Source organism: Thalassophryne amazonica, chromosome 7 (assembly GCF_902500255.1).
Source record: "Thalassophryne amazonica chromosome 7, fThaAma1.1, whole genome shotgun sequence".
Lineage (NCBI taxonomy): Eukaryota > Metazoa > Chordata > Actinopteri > Batrachoidiformes > Batrachoididae > Thalassophryne > Thalassophryne amazonica.
In genome coordinates this window covers 77,526,990-77,546,596 of record NC_047109.1, presented here as the reverse complement: position 1 = coordinate 77,546,596, position 19,607 = coordinate 77,526,990, and the positions used below count along the sequence as shown (strand labels likewise).

The 19,607-nt window shown below is 41.5% G+C and overlaps 1 protein-coding gene and 1 long non-coding RNA gene across 3 annotated transcripts in view; one reads left to right on the top strand and one right to left on the bottom strand.

The window, feature by feature from the left end:
- Positions 1 to 10,562, bottom strand: part of LOC117514260 — a 26,355-nt gene extending 15,793 nt beyond the window's left edge. The window contains exon 1 of the long non-coding RNA XR_004561845.1: positions 10,126 to 10,562. This is a non-coding gene — a long non-coding RNA (uncharacterized LOC117514260). The remainder of the gene's footprint in view (positions 1 to 10,125) is intronic.
- Positions 1,949 to 19,607, top strand: si:dkeyp-69b9.6 (zinc finger protein 865). Of its 2 annotated transcripts, none has more exons than XM_034174630.1 (4): positions 1,949 to 2,297; positions 2,633 to 2,745; positions 13,340 to 13,917; positions 16,003 to 19,607. In XM_034174630.1, the coding sequence occupies exons 3-4, from the start codon at positions 13,701 to 13,703 to the stop codon at positions 18,363 to 18,365; spliced, it is 2,580 nt and encodes an 859-aa protein (XP_034030521.1). In that variant the 5' UTR covers positions 1,949 to 2,297; positions 2,633 to 2,745; positions 13,340 to 13,700; the 3' UTR covers positions 18,366 to 19,607. The 2 variants fall into 2 exon arrangements, with proteins under 2 accessions (XP_034030521.1, XP_034030520.1); XM_034174629.1 differs by having other exon boundaries at positions 2,633 to 2,760.

The window sequence follows — 19,607 nt, the reverse complement described above, 5'->3', positions numbered from 1 at the left end:
TAAACCGGTTAACACCTTGAGACAGAAATTAGTTCACCCTAAGGACAGGATCCCTAGTTACAAACAGAGCAATGTAGTGTATTCTATCAGATGTCAGGAAAACTGTAACGAACACTACATAGGTGAGACTAAGCAACCTTTACACAAAAGGCTATACCAGCACCGCAGAGAGGGTGCCAGTGGACCTCAGTCTGCAGTTCATATCCACCTTAAGGACACTAACCACACGTTTGAGGACAAGGAAGTTAAAATATTAGCCAGAGAGAAGAAATGGTTTGAGAGAGGGGTCAAGGAGGCATTCTTTGTGAAACGTTTGAAACCCAGCCTTAACCGGGGAGGGGGTCTGAGACATGCTTTATCCCCTGTTTACAATGGGGTACTCAGGTCAAAGCAGTTTCAGTCTTTTGTTCATGGTAATGAGTCATTCACGTCATCAGCAGAGTTGTCAAGGGAGCCATCAGGAGAGGGACAGCTGCCCTGTCATTAGGAGGGTGTTAACTAGAGCACAATAGGTGCTAATTAGAGCTATTGTTTAGTCACCAGCCTATAGCAGTCTGCCTCTCGGTAGGAGGGGTCTGGTTAGGTTTAAAACTCCAGCTTTTGTGACTTCTTGATTATTCTTCTCTACAAGAGTCAAGACAGAAGTCAGACCACCAGAGCAAGAATTTTAGCTGAGGAAGCTTCTGCGATTTGAAGCGAAACGTCCTCGCGTCAAGCAACCCAGTCCAGTCGAAGATTCAAGCTTCTCTACTATGGAAACCACCTGGACAACTGAGAGCCTACACAGAAAAATGGTAGATTTAGACTTATGAGTTAATTACAAGAATCTTGTGCCAACAATCACAAAACTTATCTGTTTTGTGATTGTTGTTGTTGTTTTGTGACAATGTTAACTTATGTCCAGCATGTGCAGGATGTGTGAGGCACACGCTGGCATGCGTTGAAAATTTTCAGCATGCAAAAATTTTTTTGAGGAGCCCCACTTATCAGGATGTACATCAGCAAGCTTTGGCGTGTTTCAACGTGCTTCAACTTGCTCTTAACGTCTAAAAAACTTACCCTTAACTTACTGGACTTATGCCAGCGTGTTTAATACGGTTGACATACGCTGGCTAAATCGTCAAGGTGTGACAGGACCTTTATGCACTGTAGAGGGGGAAATATGCAAATCCATTCTGAGCTTTATTTGAGGAACATTTTTTAAAACATTTCAATAATTTTCTCACCATTTGACAAACTACTCAAAGACTCGGCCTTTTGTGGACGCTGCTTTGTACGAAATCATGATCATTATTACATTTTTTAACCTCATTACTAGCTGTAAATTCCCTCAGTATCATGACAACATTACAAAGTGCACCAGAAGTAACATACTTCTAGAGCAACCAGATTGCGACCTCCTAGCAATGTTGTAGTTATTACCGTGCTAGCTGGGCATGCTGTAACGTCCCATTTTTATTTTTTTTTTTTGTAATGTGTTGCAGGCCTGAAATACAGCAATGAATGTTTATTACCAAATGAAATGAAGATGACCACACTAAACATGAAATATCTTGAATTCATTCGGTCTGCAAAGAAAAAGAAACCACAGTAAATGTCAATACGGGTATTTTTATTTGCATTTTCCATATTGTCTTAACTTTCTCTGATTTGAAGTTGTAAATATTCATATTTTCTCACTAAAAGTGACACAGAACCTTTTTATATACAGACATATATTATTGCTACTGAACTGAAAAACCATGCATATATGGAAAATCAGTCATATAGCTCAAGAAAAATCCTGAAGCTCCAAAACAGACTGAAAAACTTTAGATATTATCAGAAACATAAACGTAACAGTGGACTATGAAGTAATAATCGGGACGTGGAGTTTTTGTGTAACAGTTTTAACAAAAAGATACAACGAGCCCCACAGCTGCTACCCGGAAATATTACAAAGGCCGGAAAGGACCAATGTTAACGGAGCACGCGTCACTCACTTTTACCCCCCCCCCCCTAAAAAAAGAAAAAAAGAAAAAAGAAAAAATAACGGACCATCCAAACATTCTACAGCCGACCAGATCTTTATCACTAGCTGCCTGCAAACAAACCCTGCACTAATATATTGTGGAGAAGACGGCTGTGCTGATTTTTAGGGGAGCGGTGGCGCGGTGTTACAGTGAAAATGGCTCTGACTAACGACTGGAAAACAGCACGCAGGAATGGAAGCGGACTGTAGCAGCTAACTCGCTACTTAAAGAAGGCGTGACAGGCCTCAGTCGTCCCTAAACTGTTCTCTACTGCTGCAGGCGGAGGTAAATATCAGTTACGCAATGCTTTAAACTGTGCAATGATTTTTGTGCAGTGTTTTTAGTGTTGTGGCTCGGTGGGGGGGCGAGGGAGGAGTAGAATGGCTAACTCACGTTAGCAAGGGTGCTTATCTGCGCGACACCGAGCTAGTTTTTTAAAAAAAAAAGGATGCTGAACGAGAACAGTGAAGTTCAGCGTGCGAGCGCGTCCAATGTTTTCATTTTTTTCCCTCCCTCCTCAAAATGTTAGCCAATACTATTACAGGACGGCGTTATTACTGATATTTACGTAGCGCTGTGACTGTGATGGTGTCTTTAACGCCAGCGTCTCTTCTCCGCAGGATCGCTGATACACAATAAAATGAGAAGTGAGCAAATGTGCAAAAGATTTTCTCTCACATCTGCAGGGAAAAGTCACTCCACAGTAGGTCCATCTCATCGAGTAAAGGCAACGGTAAGATTATAAGAGGTGAGGTTAATCTTTATCATCACGTTTTTAAGTATTTTAAGCAGTAGAATAATGGGAAGTTTGACTTGAAATTTCATTCTAGTAGCGTGCATCATACTTTTGTAGTGTTTTTGAATACTTTGCATTTCTTTATCACATTCAGGGCCATGCGTATTTGAACAGTGACATTGTTTTTTTCTTTTTTGTTAATTTGCAACTGCACTGTCAAGATGTGTTCATATAGTAGAATTTCAGCTTTAATTCAAAGGATTCAGCAACAATATCAAGTGATCCATGAAGGATTTACACCATTTTCATAAACGGTCTGTCCATTTTCAGAGATCATAAATAATTGGACAAACTTAATGTAAGGATAAATTATCACTTTTACAGCCAGTTTCTTTTAGACAAGTCAGGGAACAGACACATGAACACTTCCAACTTTCTGAAAATCAGTTTGATTTGTGCTGTATGGTAAGTCGCAGGCATGTTGCTCTGAACACGGCTGGTCCCATGTGAACATGTTTCTCAACGTAGAACTGGAGTTACATGAGGAAGGGCATTCTGTGTGAAAGTTGTGCCATATCCCAATGTGGATTAGTCTCAAAAATGGAGTGACTGCACAAAAGTAGGTGAGTGAGGGAAACCAAGACACTCATGACAACTCTGATGGCATTCACTCACCAGCCACTTTATTAGGTACACCTCACTAATACTGAGTTGAACCACCTTTTGCCTTCAGAACTGCCTTAATTCTTTGTGGTATAGCTTCAACAAGGTATTGTAACCATTTCTCAGAGATGTTATTCATATTGCCATGATAGCATCACGCAACCAGTCTGCCCATTCTCCTCTGACATCAACAAGGCATTTTTGTCCACACTGCCGCTCGCTGGATATCTTCTCTTTGTCGGTCAATTCTCTGTACACCCTAGAGATAGTTGTGTGTGAAAATCCTTGTTGACCAGCACTTTCTGGTCAACTGGTTTCACTCAGTCCAGCCCGTCTGGCACCAACAACCATGCCACATTAAAAGTCACTTAAATCCCCTTTCTTCCCCATTCTGATGCTCGGTTTGAACTTCAGCAAATCATCTTCACCACGTCTAGATGCCTGAATGCATGGAGTTGCTGCCAAATGATTGGCTGATGAGCTAGCTGTGTTAACAATCAATTGAGCATGTGTACCTAATAAAGTGGCTGGTGAGTGTAGGCTTCTGTGGCTATGATTGCAGAAGCTCTGACTAGTGAAACCTTTGTTTGATCCATCAAGTTACACAGCTGATGGAGTGGCACAGAGAAGGATCCCCCCTCCCTTTTTTTCCTTCTAAAGAAGATAAGAAATTTAAGATACAGGTTGCTTGAAGACACATGGGAGACTCAAACCTACATTTTATCCATCCATTTTCTATACCTGCTTATTCCAATTAAGGGTCATGGGGTGCTGGAGGCTATACCAGTAGTCATGGAGTGTAAGGCAGGGTACACCCTGGACAGGATGCCAGTCTGTCGCAGGGCCACATATAGACAGAAAAACACATTTACACCCACTTGCACACCTATGGTCAATTCAGAATTGCCAATTCACCTAAAATGCATGTCTTTGGAGGTGGGAGTAGGCCAGAGCACCCAGAACCCATGTGAGCATGGGGAGAACAAGCAAACTCCACACAGAAAGGCCCGTGGTGGAATGCGATCCAACAACTTTCTTGCTGTGAGGCAGCAGTGCTACCCACTAAGCCATCATGCTGCCAAACTACTTTTTTGTCTTGAAGTCCATCCTGTTTTGAGATGTACTGTAGCTATTTTTGTATAATATAATAGTCATGTGAACAGAAATAGTCCTAAAAAAAATTCAACCTCAAAAAATAGAAAAGCAGGGAGAAGCAATCTATCTCTGTCTCAATCATCCAACCTCACAGATTTACTTCCATAAACGTTGGATGATTGAGACAGAGATTGATTGCTTCTCCCTGCTTTTCTATTTTTTGAGGTTGAATTTTTCTTTTCTTTTTTTTTTTTTTTTTAGGTTGACGTTTTTGAGGCTGAATATTTTGATGCTAAACAAATTCATCCTTAGAAATTCAACTTCAAACTCTGATTTTGATGCTAAAAACATTCAACCTTAAAAATTCAAACTGTGATGGCACAGATTTACTTCCATATGGGCGGATCATAAGTTCAGTTGTTTTGAATATTTTACAGTTTGCATTTTAATGTCATTAACGTGTGTTGCACTTGGATGAGGCAATTACTATTTTTAAGCAATTACTGAGAATTACAGAAAGTATCACTTCCACCTTGTAGATCAAAACTTCTATTTCTGTCTGACAAGTACCCCCCACTCTCCCTTAGACTTCTCCTTGTTGGTGGGCAGAAGTAAGTGACATCTCTTTTAGTCTTAAAAGAAATATTTGTTTCCATAAATGGATATTTAGGGTGGTTCTTTATGTAGATGAGTCTTCATGTGTACTGGCCTGGTGGTTTACAATCTGCCTGACTTACCAAAACTGCAATACTTACAGGTGTGCATTAATAAGCTTATGAATAATTCAGTTTTTTTTTTTTGGACTTGTGAACATTCTCAACTTGCTTCTTATGAGTTAATTCAGAAGCCTTTGTATGCAGTATTGATGAATGGGGTCTGTTAGAAGTGGGTGATAGAACCTAAAATTAACACAGTATTTTTCACTTTGGACTGTGATGGTATTATGTCATGGTATTACTAGTTTTGCACTATATGATGCCTTTGATAATCTTTTATGTGCAAACGTTTAACCTGGACTGGTAATTTCATTTCAGATCTGCTCCATCCAAGTTCAAATCTGTGTGAAATCCTTAATCAACAATTTTTATAGTTTTATATGTTTAAAAGATCAGTGGCCTATTGTTAAGGATTAAAACTTAAGGAGTTGACGTCGTAATTTGTCTGATGGTTTAATTTAACCATTTCCATGACTATCATGTGTTATTGTTACTTTATAATGAGTTTTATCCATGAGAAAAGTATTTTAACAGGTGTTTTGACCAATCTTAAAACTGGAGATGATGGACAATGAATGGCACCACAGACCACCTCCGTCTGTGACTCTGATCACAGCCCCAGTGCTGCTTTGCTGGTCAGAACTGTGCCATAATGTTTGTTGATCTCAAAACTATTGGATATTTGGCATTATTTTCCATTATTTAATTTGTAATATTTTTCCTTGGCATAGTAAAAACAAAACTATTATCACAGTGGTGATGGTATTGCACAATCCATATTGTGGTGCACCATTACACTGGTGATGACTGACACGTGTGATGGTGCACCACAATATGGATTGCACGATACCATCAGCGGTGTACCACCCACCCCCAGGGTCCTTTGATTTTTGGAATGTAAGAAAGTAAAGAAAGTATATTCAGTCTCAACGCAGATCCTGATCAATGTACTGACATAAACATAGTATATTTATACTGTGTGCAAGAGCCTGACTGATATATCGGTTGACCTGTGGTAGGAGCCTTTCAGAAAAATATTATTATTGGCATTATTTTTTTTAAATATGAAAACATTTATTTTACTGAATAAAGAAAGTAGAAAAATGCTTTGGCTTTTGGAAATGGTATCATTTCGTAGTTCATTCAGCATAGGATGCTGCGACAGCATCGTTTGCAATGCTATCAAGTATGGGTGGGACCCCTATCACTACTTGGTCACATTAGCTACAAGAGACTGTGGCACAGTGGGCAGCTGCCATTCATTTTTAGTGAGAGTGTACATTTTATAGAGACAAGTGATCACTATGACACCAGCTAGTCAGGGTCAAAATAGACAACAAGTCTGTGCAAATGCTGAGTGATGTGACAGGGCGACTGCAGATTTGAGTGAAGGCAGCGTGATGTCCGTTGGTTTGTTGCTCAAACAAAATAGTACAAGATGCATACAGGGGGTGGGAGGTGTTGGTCAGCATCCTAGCAAGAAATAACACTTTTTATATGTCGGTATCATGCTTTTTTTTTTTTCTTTTTCTTTTTTTTTAACTCCGTAATATCTGTGTCATGTCTGCCACCCCCCCACCCCCCCACCCCCCCAAAAATCCATATTTTTCATGCTCTGTGTATGTATGTCTGTTAAGAAGAACTAGGCCCTGACTCCGATTGGTGCTGATACTTATCCCTGGATTCTATAGCATGAAGTGGATGAGTCTCTAACTCCCCCTGGACAGGACACCTGTCCAGTGTAGGTTACTTCCCCAACCAAGGTCTGTACTCATTTACAGCTGGGTAGACTGAGATAATGCAGATTAAGTATCTTCTCCAAGGATACAGAGGCTGGTAGCCTGACTGGGAATCAGATCAGATCTATATACTGGGTCATTCCGTGTGAAATCATCAGATTTTCCAAAATCTTCCCATCACTGACTTGGATTCTCATGATTTTTTTTTTTTTTTAGCAAGTACCCACATATGATGAACACATGCAAAATATTTCTGCTTAATTCCAAGTAGTTTTTGTTATTTTTTTTAGTCAGGGAACCCACAATCCTATTTAACATTCATGAATGCATTTTGAGCTATATGTAAATTTTTTAAAAGGCATTATCTCAGCTAAAAATGCAGATATAAAGCTCAAATTTGGAATACACCCTATTTGGGCACCCCAGATACAGTAGTAAATTTCATAAGTGGGATACAGCGCTCATTTTTCGTTCTGTAGCATCACAAAATGGCAGTTTGTCCACTCTCTCAAAAAAAAATTACAAAATTTCAAAGAACTGCACTAAAGAAGGGATTCAGTGGATAATCTTCATATTGTATAACCCCAATTCCAAAGTTGGGACGCTGTGTAAAATGTAAATAAAAACAGAATACAATGATTTGCAAATCCTCTTCAGTCTATATTCAATTGAATACACCACAAAGACAAGATATTTAATGTTCAAACTGATAAACTTTATTGTTTTTGTGCAAATATTTGCTCATTTTGAAATGGATGCCTGCAACACGTTTCAAAAAAGCTGGGACAGTTGTATGTTTACCACTGTGTTACATTACCTTTCCTTCTAACAACACTCAATAAGCGTTTGGGAACTGAAGACACTAATTATTGAAGCTTATAGGTGGAAATCTTTCCCATTCTTGCTTGATGTATGACTTTAGTTGTTCAACAGTCCGGGGTCTCCGTTGTCATATTTTATGCTTCATAATGCGCCACATATTTTCAGTGGGAGACAGGTCTGGACCACAGGCAGGCCAGTCTAGTACCTGCACTCTTTTACTACGAAGCCACACTGTTGTAACACGTGCAGAATGTGGCTTGGCATTGTCTTGCTGAAATAATCAGGGATGTCCCTGAAACAGACATTGCTTGGATGGCAGCATGTCTTGCTCCAAAACGTGGATGTACCTTTCAGCATTGATAGTGCCATCACAGATGTGTAAGTTGCCCATGTCATGGGTACTAACACACCCCCATACCATCACAGACGCTGGCTTTTGAACTTTGCGCTGGTAACAATCTGGATGGTCTTTTTCTTCTTTTGTCCAGAGGACACAATGTCCATGATTTCCAAAAACAATTTAAAATGTGGACTCATCAGACCACAGCACACTTTTCCACTTTGCGTCTGTCCATTTCAAATAAGCTCGGGCCCAGAGAAGGCGGCAGCATTTCTGGATGTTGTTGATGTATGGCTTTCGCTTTGCATGGTAGAGTTTTAACTTGCACTTTTAGATGTAGTGACGAACTGTGTTAACTGACAGTGGTTTTATGAAGTGTTCCTGAGCCCACGTGGTAAGATCCTTTACACGGTGATGAATGCAGTGCCGCCTAAGGGATCGAAGGTCATGGGCATTCAGTGTTGGTTTTTCGGCCTTGCACTTACGTGTAGAAAGTTCTCCAGATTCTCTGAATCTTCTGATTATATTATGGACTGTAGATGATGGAATCCCTAAATTTCTTGCAATTGAACGTTGAGAAACATTGTTCTTAAACTGTTGGACTATTTTTTTTTTTCCCACGCAGTTGTTTACAAAGTGGTGATCCTCGCCCCATCTTTGCTTGTGAATGGCTGAGCCTTTTGGGGATGCTCCTTTTACACCCAATCATGACACTCACCTGTTTCCAATTAGGTGTTCTTTGAGCATTCATCAACTTTCCCAGGCTTTTGTTGCCCCATCCCAACTTTTTTGAAACGTGTTGCAGGCATCCATTTCAAAATTAGCAAATATTTTCACAAAAACAATGAAGTCTATCAGTTTGAACATTATATATCTTGTCTTTGTGGTATATTCAATTGAATATAGGATGAAAAGGATTTGCAAACCATTGTATTGTTTTTATTTACATTTTACACAACATCCCAACTTCATTGGAATTGGGGTTGTTGAATACACATATCTGGGGTACTAGTTATATGTGTGTAAAACATTGTGGTCATAACCTGAAAGGTTTTTGAATGATTGACTCTTGAAAATCGAACATGATCATAGAATGTCAAAAATAGGCGTCCAGTCTCTTTATGATTTGACCATATGAGCAAGTGCTGACTCAGCCACTTCATCATTTTTTTGTGGAGAGCATATTGATATACCAACTTTATGCCAAATTTTTTTTTTTATCTAGCTGAAATGCCTTCATAGTGAAAAAAATTTGCAGAGTAGGGTACCGTAACATGGGGCAAACCAATTTTGAACCTGTATTTCCATATTCAGAAAGCAATATATCAGCTCTGAATGGAAGCATTAAGCTCAAATTTGGTATTTACAGTATTGGCATAATGGATCACCTTTGGAAGACAAATTAGCTTATTTTTTCTTTCATGGCATTATAAAATTAGCATTTCAGTCATCAGTGCAATTTTGTTAGAGTTTTGAAGAGCTGTACTCCGAGAGTAAATTGAGAGAGAATTTTGATATTTCAGAATTTTGTAATTTTTCATGAGTGGACAAACTGCCATTTTTGTGATGCTACAGAATAAAAAATTAGCTCTGTATCCCATTTTTGAAATTTACTACTGTATCTGGGTTGCCCAAATAGGGTGTACTCCAAATTTGAGCTTTATATCTGGATTTTTAATGGAGATAATGCCTTTAAAAATGAACAAAAGCTCAAAATGAGTTCACGAGTGAAAAATAGGATTGTGGGTACCCTTATTAAAAATTTTTTATCTATTAAAAAAACCTGCTTGGAATTAAGCAGAAATATTTTGCATATGTTCATCAGACATATGTACGAACTTGCAAAAAAAGAAAAAAAAAAATCACGAGAATCCGAGTCGGTGACCTGGGAGGCACCTGATGATTTCACATGGAATGACCCTACTGGTAGCCCAGCTCCTTGTCTATTGCTCTACACACAGAATATTTTATTTTTCTTGTTGCATGACTTAAATGTAATTACTTAATCAAAGTAGTTTTTTCTGTCAATTAACTAGCTAGTAATTGTTTAAATTTAAATTTTGTGTCTTCTGGTTCTTGATTGATGGAACAAAGTTAATTTATTCAACCAGACGTGGGTAGAAGGGGGAAAGATGTCAAACCAAAATGCTAATGGCTGTTGAGCCTGAAAATTAATTTTTGGGAACTGTGGGGATATTTTCTATCCTTTTGTTCATGATGGCTGGTGTTTGATCAAGACGATGATTGGCCCAGTCACCATGTTAAAGTATGCAGCAATGTGAAATTGCCCCCAGTGGTGTTATGCCAACTCTGGTGAGTGCCTGCTGCTGACATTAGATTCCCTTTTCAAAAAATATGAAAACACAGTCGACTCTTTAGACTGGTATCAGTATGATGCATCCACATATTGGCAGTAGGAAAACAACCCCATTGATTACTGCAGCAGAATCACTATCAGCTGCTGCAGCAGCACACAACAACAGACATATTAATGGCATAAATTTGTTTAATCAAATGATAGTGATGTTTTGGCATTGTGCATAACTTAAAAATGGTGGGGTTGTGGTTATTTTACAGGCTACTTTAAACTGTCAGCATGATTAAACATTGTTGTGCTTGCTTGAACATTAGTAACATGTATAAATTTAAACTTTCAATGACACATCCTGTCTGTGTGATATGCAGAGATTTCCATTGCCCTCATTAAGAAGAATGGAACATCTGGTTTTTCATCTACTGCACACAACCAGTTGTGAACGCAGCATATTATGAATGGCTATGTCAGGTAGCAATGGGAACAGGGAGGATTTATGGAGTACAGCAGTAGAATTCTGTAATGGGGGAGGAATTAGTATAAATGAGTCTTTATTGTCATTGTATGGGGGGTGGGGGTGTACAACGAAATTGGGAGAATTGGACTTGATAAAACATTAAAATAATAATTAAAAAAACCCCAAAACATTTGTTTACTGGTTTACCGACATTTGAAATGTTTAGGGCCCCGTCACACTTAGCACGAATGAGAATGAATGATGTGCAAATCAGCAGAAATGGGGGGAAAAAACACCCAAAGTTTGAGCCACATTCATACAGCCATGTACAAATTCCGTATGAATACACAGAACGTGTTTTGAAGCCACCTCAAATAATTTGCGTACATTCAGACTGTAGCAGCTCCCAAATCCAGGTCGACTACCTAGAATGCAGGTTGAATGCAGACACAGCACAGCACAAAACACGTAAAATAAACACAAAATAAAATAAAAAAAGACAAAGAATACAAACAATACAGCGCACAACCCCACAATGCCAACAGAATGCAGCAGGAATATGCAGAATTGCACCTTCAATGCCATATATGCCACCCGAGGTCTGAGTGGAAGGCAAGCAAGGAGATGGGCGTGGCAGAGTGAGCGCTGTGTTCCGCTCTTCAGAAGACCTGCCATGTACCACTGCTAGATGTCGAATGACATCCAATACATAAACTGATTACATGTCAGTTCATGGGTTGTATGCCCCTCTCTCTTTCTCTCTCTGGAAATTGACTGTTTTTGGGAGGGGCATGGCAGAGTGAGCGCTGTGGTCCACTCTTCTCAAGACCTGCTGTGTCCCACTGCTGGATGTCGAATGACATCCAACCCATGAACTTGATTACATGTCGGTTCGTGGGTTGGATATGCTACCCACGCCCCGTTGCACTCGCACTCTCTTTCTCTCTCTCTGGACATAAGCTGTTTAGCGGACAGCCAGACGCCCTGCTGACCAGATGGTTTCATGCACGAGCGGTAAAACGATCAGGTGATATGTGTGCACACACCCACAGCGGGTGATCAGAAGATCCAGCCTGATGCACATGCAGTGGTTTGATCAGCTGTTATGAGTATACGCTGCCATGAGATCGCCGGACGCCTTTCGACAGTGGTGTGCATGTGCTGGCCGCGCGAATGTGCCTGACTGTGTGGATTGCACACAAGCATGCTGTACGAGGATTTCAAATGCAACTCCGATTTGCCCGAATCTAGTTTGAATGCCCATTCATGCGGCATTTGGGCTCATTTGTGCTCTAGTGTGACGGGAGATGCATGCAGGGACGGTCAAGACATTCCAACAGGGATTCAGCGTGCTCAAACAATTTGAACAGCCTCTTGAATGCTCTTTTAATGCTTTGAGTTGCCGTACGAATATTACGACTGCAGTCAGATTGCGGTACGACTGCACCTTTACTGATCTCCATTTTAAGCTGTCAAATATAATGTATTCTGTTGTGTTGGTTTAACGTGTATATAGCATTGTATGGGGGATGCTATCAACATCATAATTATAATAGTTGCACTGTATAACATGCAGAATTTTTTCAGCACAATGGTAAAATGGTGTTAGTGTCATGATGTGAAAAAGACATAATTTACATCTGCATTTAATCATAAATATATGCATAACCATGCAGCTGATTTTTAAATGGCAAAAGCACAGATGATTTTAGATGTGGACCTAAACTGTCATTCAACATTCTGCATTCCAGCATAACCACCTCTTGGTAAGTTATAAAAAGATGCTTCATTACATAACATGTTTTCCCCCCTGGTGAGGTGATGGAATATTTATTAATGTATTTAAAGCTTTAGTATGAATTGTTCATATTTATTCACCAGACTTGACTATCAAGCATTTGCAAGCTGTCTCCTGAAGTCATGTAATTTTCCATTGATTACATCACCCACTGTAACAGACATTGCATCGCTTGTGGCTACCCATGAAATCTGATTAAAAATCAGAAATATCTTGAAAATTGCAGGATAAATAAATTCCAGAAAAATGACTAAAAATTTACTGCATATTATTATTATTATTATTATTATTATTATTATTATTATTATATATTATTATTTGTCACTTTGGTATTAAAATGTCATGTACATTTGTAAGGCAAAGGACAGCTAAAACACAATGTGTTGTCCTAAATTATAAATTACGGCTTGACTCCATTTTAGCCATTCATATTAATTATCCATACATGAGAATAAGAATACGTGTATTCTAAAATGTTTGTTACTTAGCTTCTACACAGACTTAAAATTTAAAATTTGCATCAATAGATGAGATTTGTTCTTTTGGATCAGATGCGGCTTATCAAGGGACAGCAAACTACATTATGTAAATTTTTTTTTCTTTTCACCTCTGTGAACTTGTTCCCTTTTTGAATTTTGTTTTTTCAGTTGTAGGATCGGTGTGGCTGAACAAGGATGAGGAAACTTGCCTAGATGAAGGAAAATTATGCCAACGCAATAACTCTGAAAGGAAACAAGAAGATGTCATTTGAACTGCAATTCAATAGAAACTGTTCTGTGCTATTCTGAAATTAGTGTGGAATTCATCTCTATATCTCAAAGAAACTTTCTCTTTCATCATAAACTCATCTCTCCAGATTTCAAGATGAAATTCATCTATCTGTGGAAGAAATTGTAAAATAACGTCACCCTTACGGTGCAGTTTGTCTTTCACTACTCCAGTGGTGGGATCATTGTTGTCACGCCGAGTGCTGGAGGTTTCACCCCTGCATTCTCATGTGAGTGGGAAATGTTCCAATTTGGAAAATATAATTTGGACATTATAGAGATGTTAAGTGGGCACCAGGCCCACCAGTTCAAAGGCCTTGGTTTAGATCGACAACTACAGCATCAGCAGCAAGTGCAGCTTCACCAGCATCAACTCCAACAGCAGCAGCAACAGCAGGCTGAGTCTCCTGGAGCCCTTCTGACTGGACTTGGCTTGGGTCCCCTGCAAGGGTCTAGAGGTAACGCCTTTTCTGATTCTGCCTCCATTTTTGCCAAGATGAGTGCCCCTCCTCCCCCACCTTTACAACAGCAACCTTCCTCATCCCAGAGTTCACGTTCAAAGTCCAGCAAGATGAGCAGCAGCAGCTCAAGTCATTCTTCAGGCTACCCGCAGTTCCTGCGCTCTTTTCACCCGTCTGAGGCAGCATTAGCACAGGAGCAGTTACACCCAGGTGTAGGGCGCTTTGAGCACTTTGCTGGGGGAAGTAGCACTAGTGGGAGTACTGCGGGGTTAGGAGGTTTAGTAACATCTGCCCCTCCACCCCCTCCTCTGCATCCTGGCCTTTCTGTCCCTCAAGCATCACCCGGTCCTTCCTCTCCTTCTCCTTCAACCTCTGTAACTACATCCAACAATGCTTCCAGTAGCAGTGCAGTGAGTTCTTTAGGGCACCAGCTAGTTGGTGCCCAGTCTGATGCACGAAGCCTTCACCAACAGTTCAGTTGCATGTTAGCTGCTAATCAGTATTTCCTTTCTGGAGTGCCTGCTAATGCCAGTTTAGAGCAATTTCTTGTTCAGCAAGGAACCCACAACCACTTGGGTATAGGTTTAAGTCAGACAAGTGGGGAAAGTAGTACTAGCCTTGCTCCCCCACCAGCTTTACATTCTTCTCACTCACATGGTCACGCCACACCTCAACCACAACAGGCTCCACCACAGACTCCCCAGCAACAACAGCTTCCACCCCACACCCTGTCCCATCCTCACTCTCATTCTCATCCTCATCACCCACTCCACCCAGGGTCTCAGCCATCATCACTGAGTGGCTTTGACTTCCAGGGTATCCCTGTTCTCTCATCAAATCAAATAGCATCTCTGATGCAGCAGGAAGCAGGTTTGCCCCTCCCTTTGCCACTTCATTTATCTCTGCCCAAAGATGACGGTAAAGGGGAAAGCAGTGGAGGGGGCAGTAGTAGTAGTAGCAGCAGTAGGAGGAAGAAAGCTATGGCTGGCTATCTGCCACAGAGAAAATCTGATAGCAATAGTAATAGCAGTAATACACATGGACACACCAGCCACAGTGGGAATCCTAGTACTAGTAGTAATGGAGTTCTTGGCCACAGTCAGCCTCCAGCGTTAATTGGGAGTGGGGTTGGTATGTCAAATATTGGAGGAGACCCTTCATCCCTTCTCGCTTCCTCGTCTTCATCCTCATCAGTTGTTTCTTCTTCCTCCTCTTCTGCTCCTTCTTCCACTGCTGCCTCAGTACTGGTTCCTAATGATGCTCACCTTTCTAAACCTGATAACCAGAGCTCCTTGCAACACACTTCCTCAGAGCCTGACGCTGAGCCCATATATAGTTGTGGAGAGTGTGGCAAACGCTTTCCTCACTTATCAAGCCTTCGCAGGCATTTGCGCATGCATGAGCCCACAACAGCAGGCACTAGTAATACTGCCACTACTGGCCCAAACCCTGTTCATATCAAAACACAGTCTGATCCAAGTCTTCCCCATTCGACCCAAGAAACACCTCAGGCCTCATCTAATTCTTGCCCGAGCCCAGACAAAATATTTAATTGCCCTGATTGTGGGAAGGGTTTTAAGAAAAAAGGCCACCTCCTGCAACATGGTGTATTGCACTCTTCAGCTCGCCCATATGGCTGCCCCACCTGCTCTCGGGCTTTTAATCGTAGGGAATCACTGACACGCCATGAGAAGATTCATGAGGAAAAGCCATTTCGATGTCCCGCCTGTGGTCGTGCCTTCCGTGAGAGCACCTCTCTCCTAAACCATGCTGCCTCAGGCACTTGTGGCAAGCCAGGTAGGGGACCCAAACATCGGGGCAGCAAGACAGGAACTGATAGTGAGGACAGAGTTGGGGGAGGTAGTGGAGGAGGTATTGGAGGTGGGGGAACTTTTCATAACAGTAGAGGGGTTATTTATGGGAAAACGGAGGAAGAAGATGGTGTAATTGTTGTAGAAGGAGAAGCAAAATCAAGTTTAGGATGTGATGGTCTGTTTCAGTCTGGAAGGGGAGGAAATTCAAATGACAGGGACAGAACAGATGCTAAATACCCCACTGACTACTCTCGGAATCGTTACACAGGCTACCATGATGATCACCGTTCTCAAGGTAATCCATCTCCATGCTACTCTGGTGCCTCCCCCTGTGGAAGTGGGATGGCCGGCCCAGCTCTGAGAAAGGCACCTTTGGCCCCGACACTGCATCCTCACTCACAGAGCCACAGCCAACATCACCATCCGCAGCAGCAGCCCCACCTGCCTCTATCTTCACTACTGGATGACTCAGAGGATGATGTCACCAGCTCTGTCAATAATGCCATCTCTGCTATAACGGCAGCTAGTAACAGCGGCAATAGAGGGGATGATAGGGGAGACATCATAGGAGGGCTTCTAGGTGGTCTTGGTTTAGGTCCACTGGGTTCACCTTCATCAACATCTGGTATGGATAAAAATTTCAGAAGTGGTGGGAGCCAGGAAGCTATAAGCACTAATCCATCAAATCCTGCTGCCAAACCTAAACGTCCACGCAAACCTAGAGCAAAGAAAGAAGCAGCAGCTGATGGTCAGCCCCCAAAACGCAGACAGTACACCCCAAGAACAGGGGGAAGTGGGCTCCCACGCACTCATCTTTGCAGTGTCTGCGGTAAGGGATTTGCACGTCGTGAGACCCTACGTAGGCATGACCGCATCCATACTGGAGAGAAGCCTCACCACTGCACTGTGTGTGGAAAGTATTTCCGAGAAGCTTTTCACCTCAGCAAACATCAAACCGTCCATTCTGGAGCAAAAAATTACAAATGCAGCATCTGTGGAAAAGAGTTTGGGTACTCTCAGAGCCTCAAGAGGCATAGTAAACTCCACCAGAAGGGGGAGATGGAAGAGGTGCCTACAACACCAGCTCCAGAGAATCTTAACAGCTTTAACCCAAATCCTCAGTGTAGTGTGACCCAGGACAGGAGCCAGACCCAAGCACCTAACACCTCCTCCTATTACTCCTACTCTCAAGATGTCAAGCCTCAAGACGGCAACCCCCAACCTCCAGCCCAACCTCATCCTCATCCTCAGCCCCCACCTCCACCACCACCTCGACTTTACACATGTGCTATATGTTGGAAGTCGTTCCGCCATCACTTCCATCTGACAGCCCATCACCAAACAGTTCATGAAGGTGGGGGTGAAAAACTGTTCTGCTGTGAGGTATGTGGTAAAGCCTTTGCTTACTCCAATAGCCTCACTCGACATAGGCAGTCACAGCATGGAATGACCCGCACTGAACAGTCTAACCCAGATGAAGGTAGCAGTGGCTCTGGAGACAACAGAAGTGGGAGTAATGTTAATCGACAAACATCAGAGAATGAGGCTGCCACCAATGCCCTGTTACAGATGGCTCCTTCACCAGAAAGCCATGGAGGGCAGAGTCTGAGTGTTGTCACCCACAGCCACCAACAAGCTCCCCCACCCCAACCACCACCTGGTTACTCCCCCCTTTTTTATGATGCTGCAGCAGCCCAGTCTTCAGCCTCTAATGCCCTGTCCTACACACAGCCTCTACCCCCAAACTCTACGCTCATGCCCTCTCAACACCCGCATTCCCCAGCAGGGGTGAAAGGAGAGCACATATATCCAGCTGGATCTCGTAGTCGTACACTTCACACTACAGCCCCGTTCCAGCCTCTTACGGAACTGCCTTCCACTGAACATCATCATCTGCATCATCACCATCACTCGCACCACCATTCTCATCATCAGCTGGGTACCCAGTCCCACCAACACCATGACTGCAGCAGCCAGGTCTCACATGATGAAATGAGGAGACACAAGAAGAAAAAAAAAAAGTCCAACAGGAAGGAATGGAGGGGAAATAAGTGGGAATCCTCAGATGTAGCAATATTTGATGGAACCAAAAAGAAGAGAAAGATAAGTTGTTTAATAAGAGGGCAGTTGAATAAAAATCAAGGCTTTCTTCGCTTAACAATTAGGCGAGGAGGATCAGGTGGTGGTGGGTACAAGCTTGTCAATACTGGTGGAATGAAGGTCCAGATCTTGTCATCTCTCAAAGTCCCTGTGAAACGTTTTGGCTGTTCTATATGCCCCAATTCTGTGTTTTCCCACCAAGCGGGACTTCTAGTCCACATGGCAGTTAAACACCCACGAAAAGCCTTGACCACTCAAGAGAGACTGAGATGCAGCGTGTGTGGGAAGCAGTCTTACAGGCCTTTGGCGGCCTTCATCCATCGCGCCTCTCATCGTGCCAGGGGGACATTTTCCTGCAGACGTTGCTTTGCTCGTTTCTGGAATGCTACACTTCTTCGCAGGCACAAAGTGTCCTGCCGCCGCAGGGCTAAAGGACTAAAGCGAGGGGATGGTAAAAGGCTGAAATTTTCAAAAAGACCAAAAGAGAGACAGAACCGAGAGGATCACGGGGGAATGCCATTCCTACAGTGACCATACAGATACAGAGTATTCTTGTATCTGGGAAGAGTGGCATACGAGAGGAATATTTTTTAGTTTTTAAATGAGAAGATGAAACATAAAGGACTTCAGAAAGGCATATGTTGCCTTTAGGGTAATTTGCCTGGAGTCTGTGTTGTCATCTCCTCTGTTGACTATTAGAACGAGTGTGTTAACAACTACTGTAGAGTATTCTATAAAATATCACCAGAACTTCTTCCAAATTATATTGGAAGAGTTTTGAAAGATGTGACTGTTTTTCTTAGGATCATTAACCCCTTAAGTGCATTGACACTATGCTTGGCTGACACTGTGCAGTTACTAGACAAGTTTAGGTGATATGACCGGCTAATGTACATCTTCCTTGTGTCCCAACTAGGATCCCTGCTACACCTCTTGCTGTATGATAAACGTCTCTGCTGTGTATTTTGTCTTGTTCACTTAGAAGCGCTGAGGATTTTATAAAATGTTAAGTGCATTTATTAGCAGTAGGGATATGGGGACAAAGACATTTGTTGATAGCGTGTCAGTGCATGTGTGTTCTCTGGTCCAAGTTCTTTGCTGAGGTTGTGAACTCAATCCTACAGTATGTGATGGATTTTTCAGTATATCCCCATAAGTTTGTAGTGTAATCATGGTTTGAAATTTGCTCTGTATTCCCTTAAATACATTTAGACTACAATCAGTTACTGGTAACTAGAAGTACCAAGATCTCTCACCTGCCAAAATGAATACACTCCCCAATACCTTACTTATCCCTTCAATTAATTTCATTTTTTGTGATATTCTTAGCTTTTATACTAACAGATTTTAAAAACAAACAAGCAGATTCTTTGTGTTCATCCCTGTTATTCATGTGCTGTTTTTAGCAGTGATTTTTACAGTACATCACTGTGTTTGAAGACAAGGACCTATTATCATAGAAGCAAATGTAATCATGTATTTATGTGTGTAACCTAATAAGTCTACATGCCAATCTTAAACCGTAACCCTTCAACTTTTTACTTTTTGTTGATTTGCAATCATGTTTTTACTGTTGGGTCTTGTTTCTTGTACAGAAGAAACTGAGTTTTAACTACATTTTGCCACTTTATTTGCATAGGAATTAATACTCCTGTCACTTTTTTTTCTTCAGAAGAAAAAAAATGTTCCAAGTAGATTTCTATTACTTTATTTACTGAAAAGTCAGTAGTTGATTATATTTCAGCAGTTAATAAAACTTGTAAGTGTAAAGAA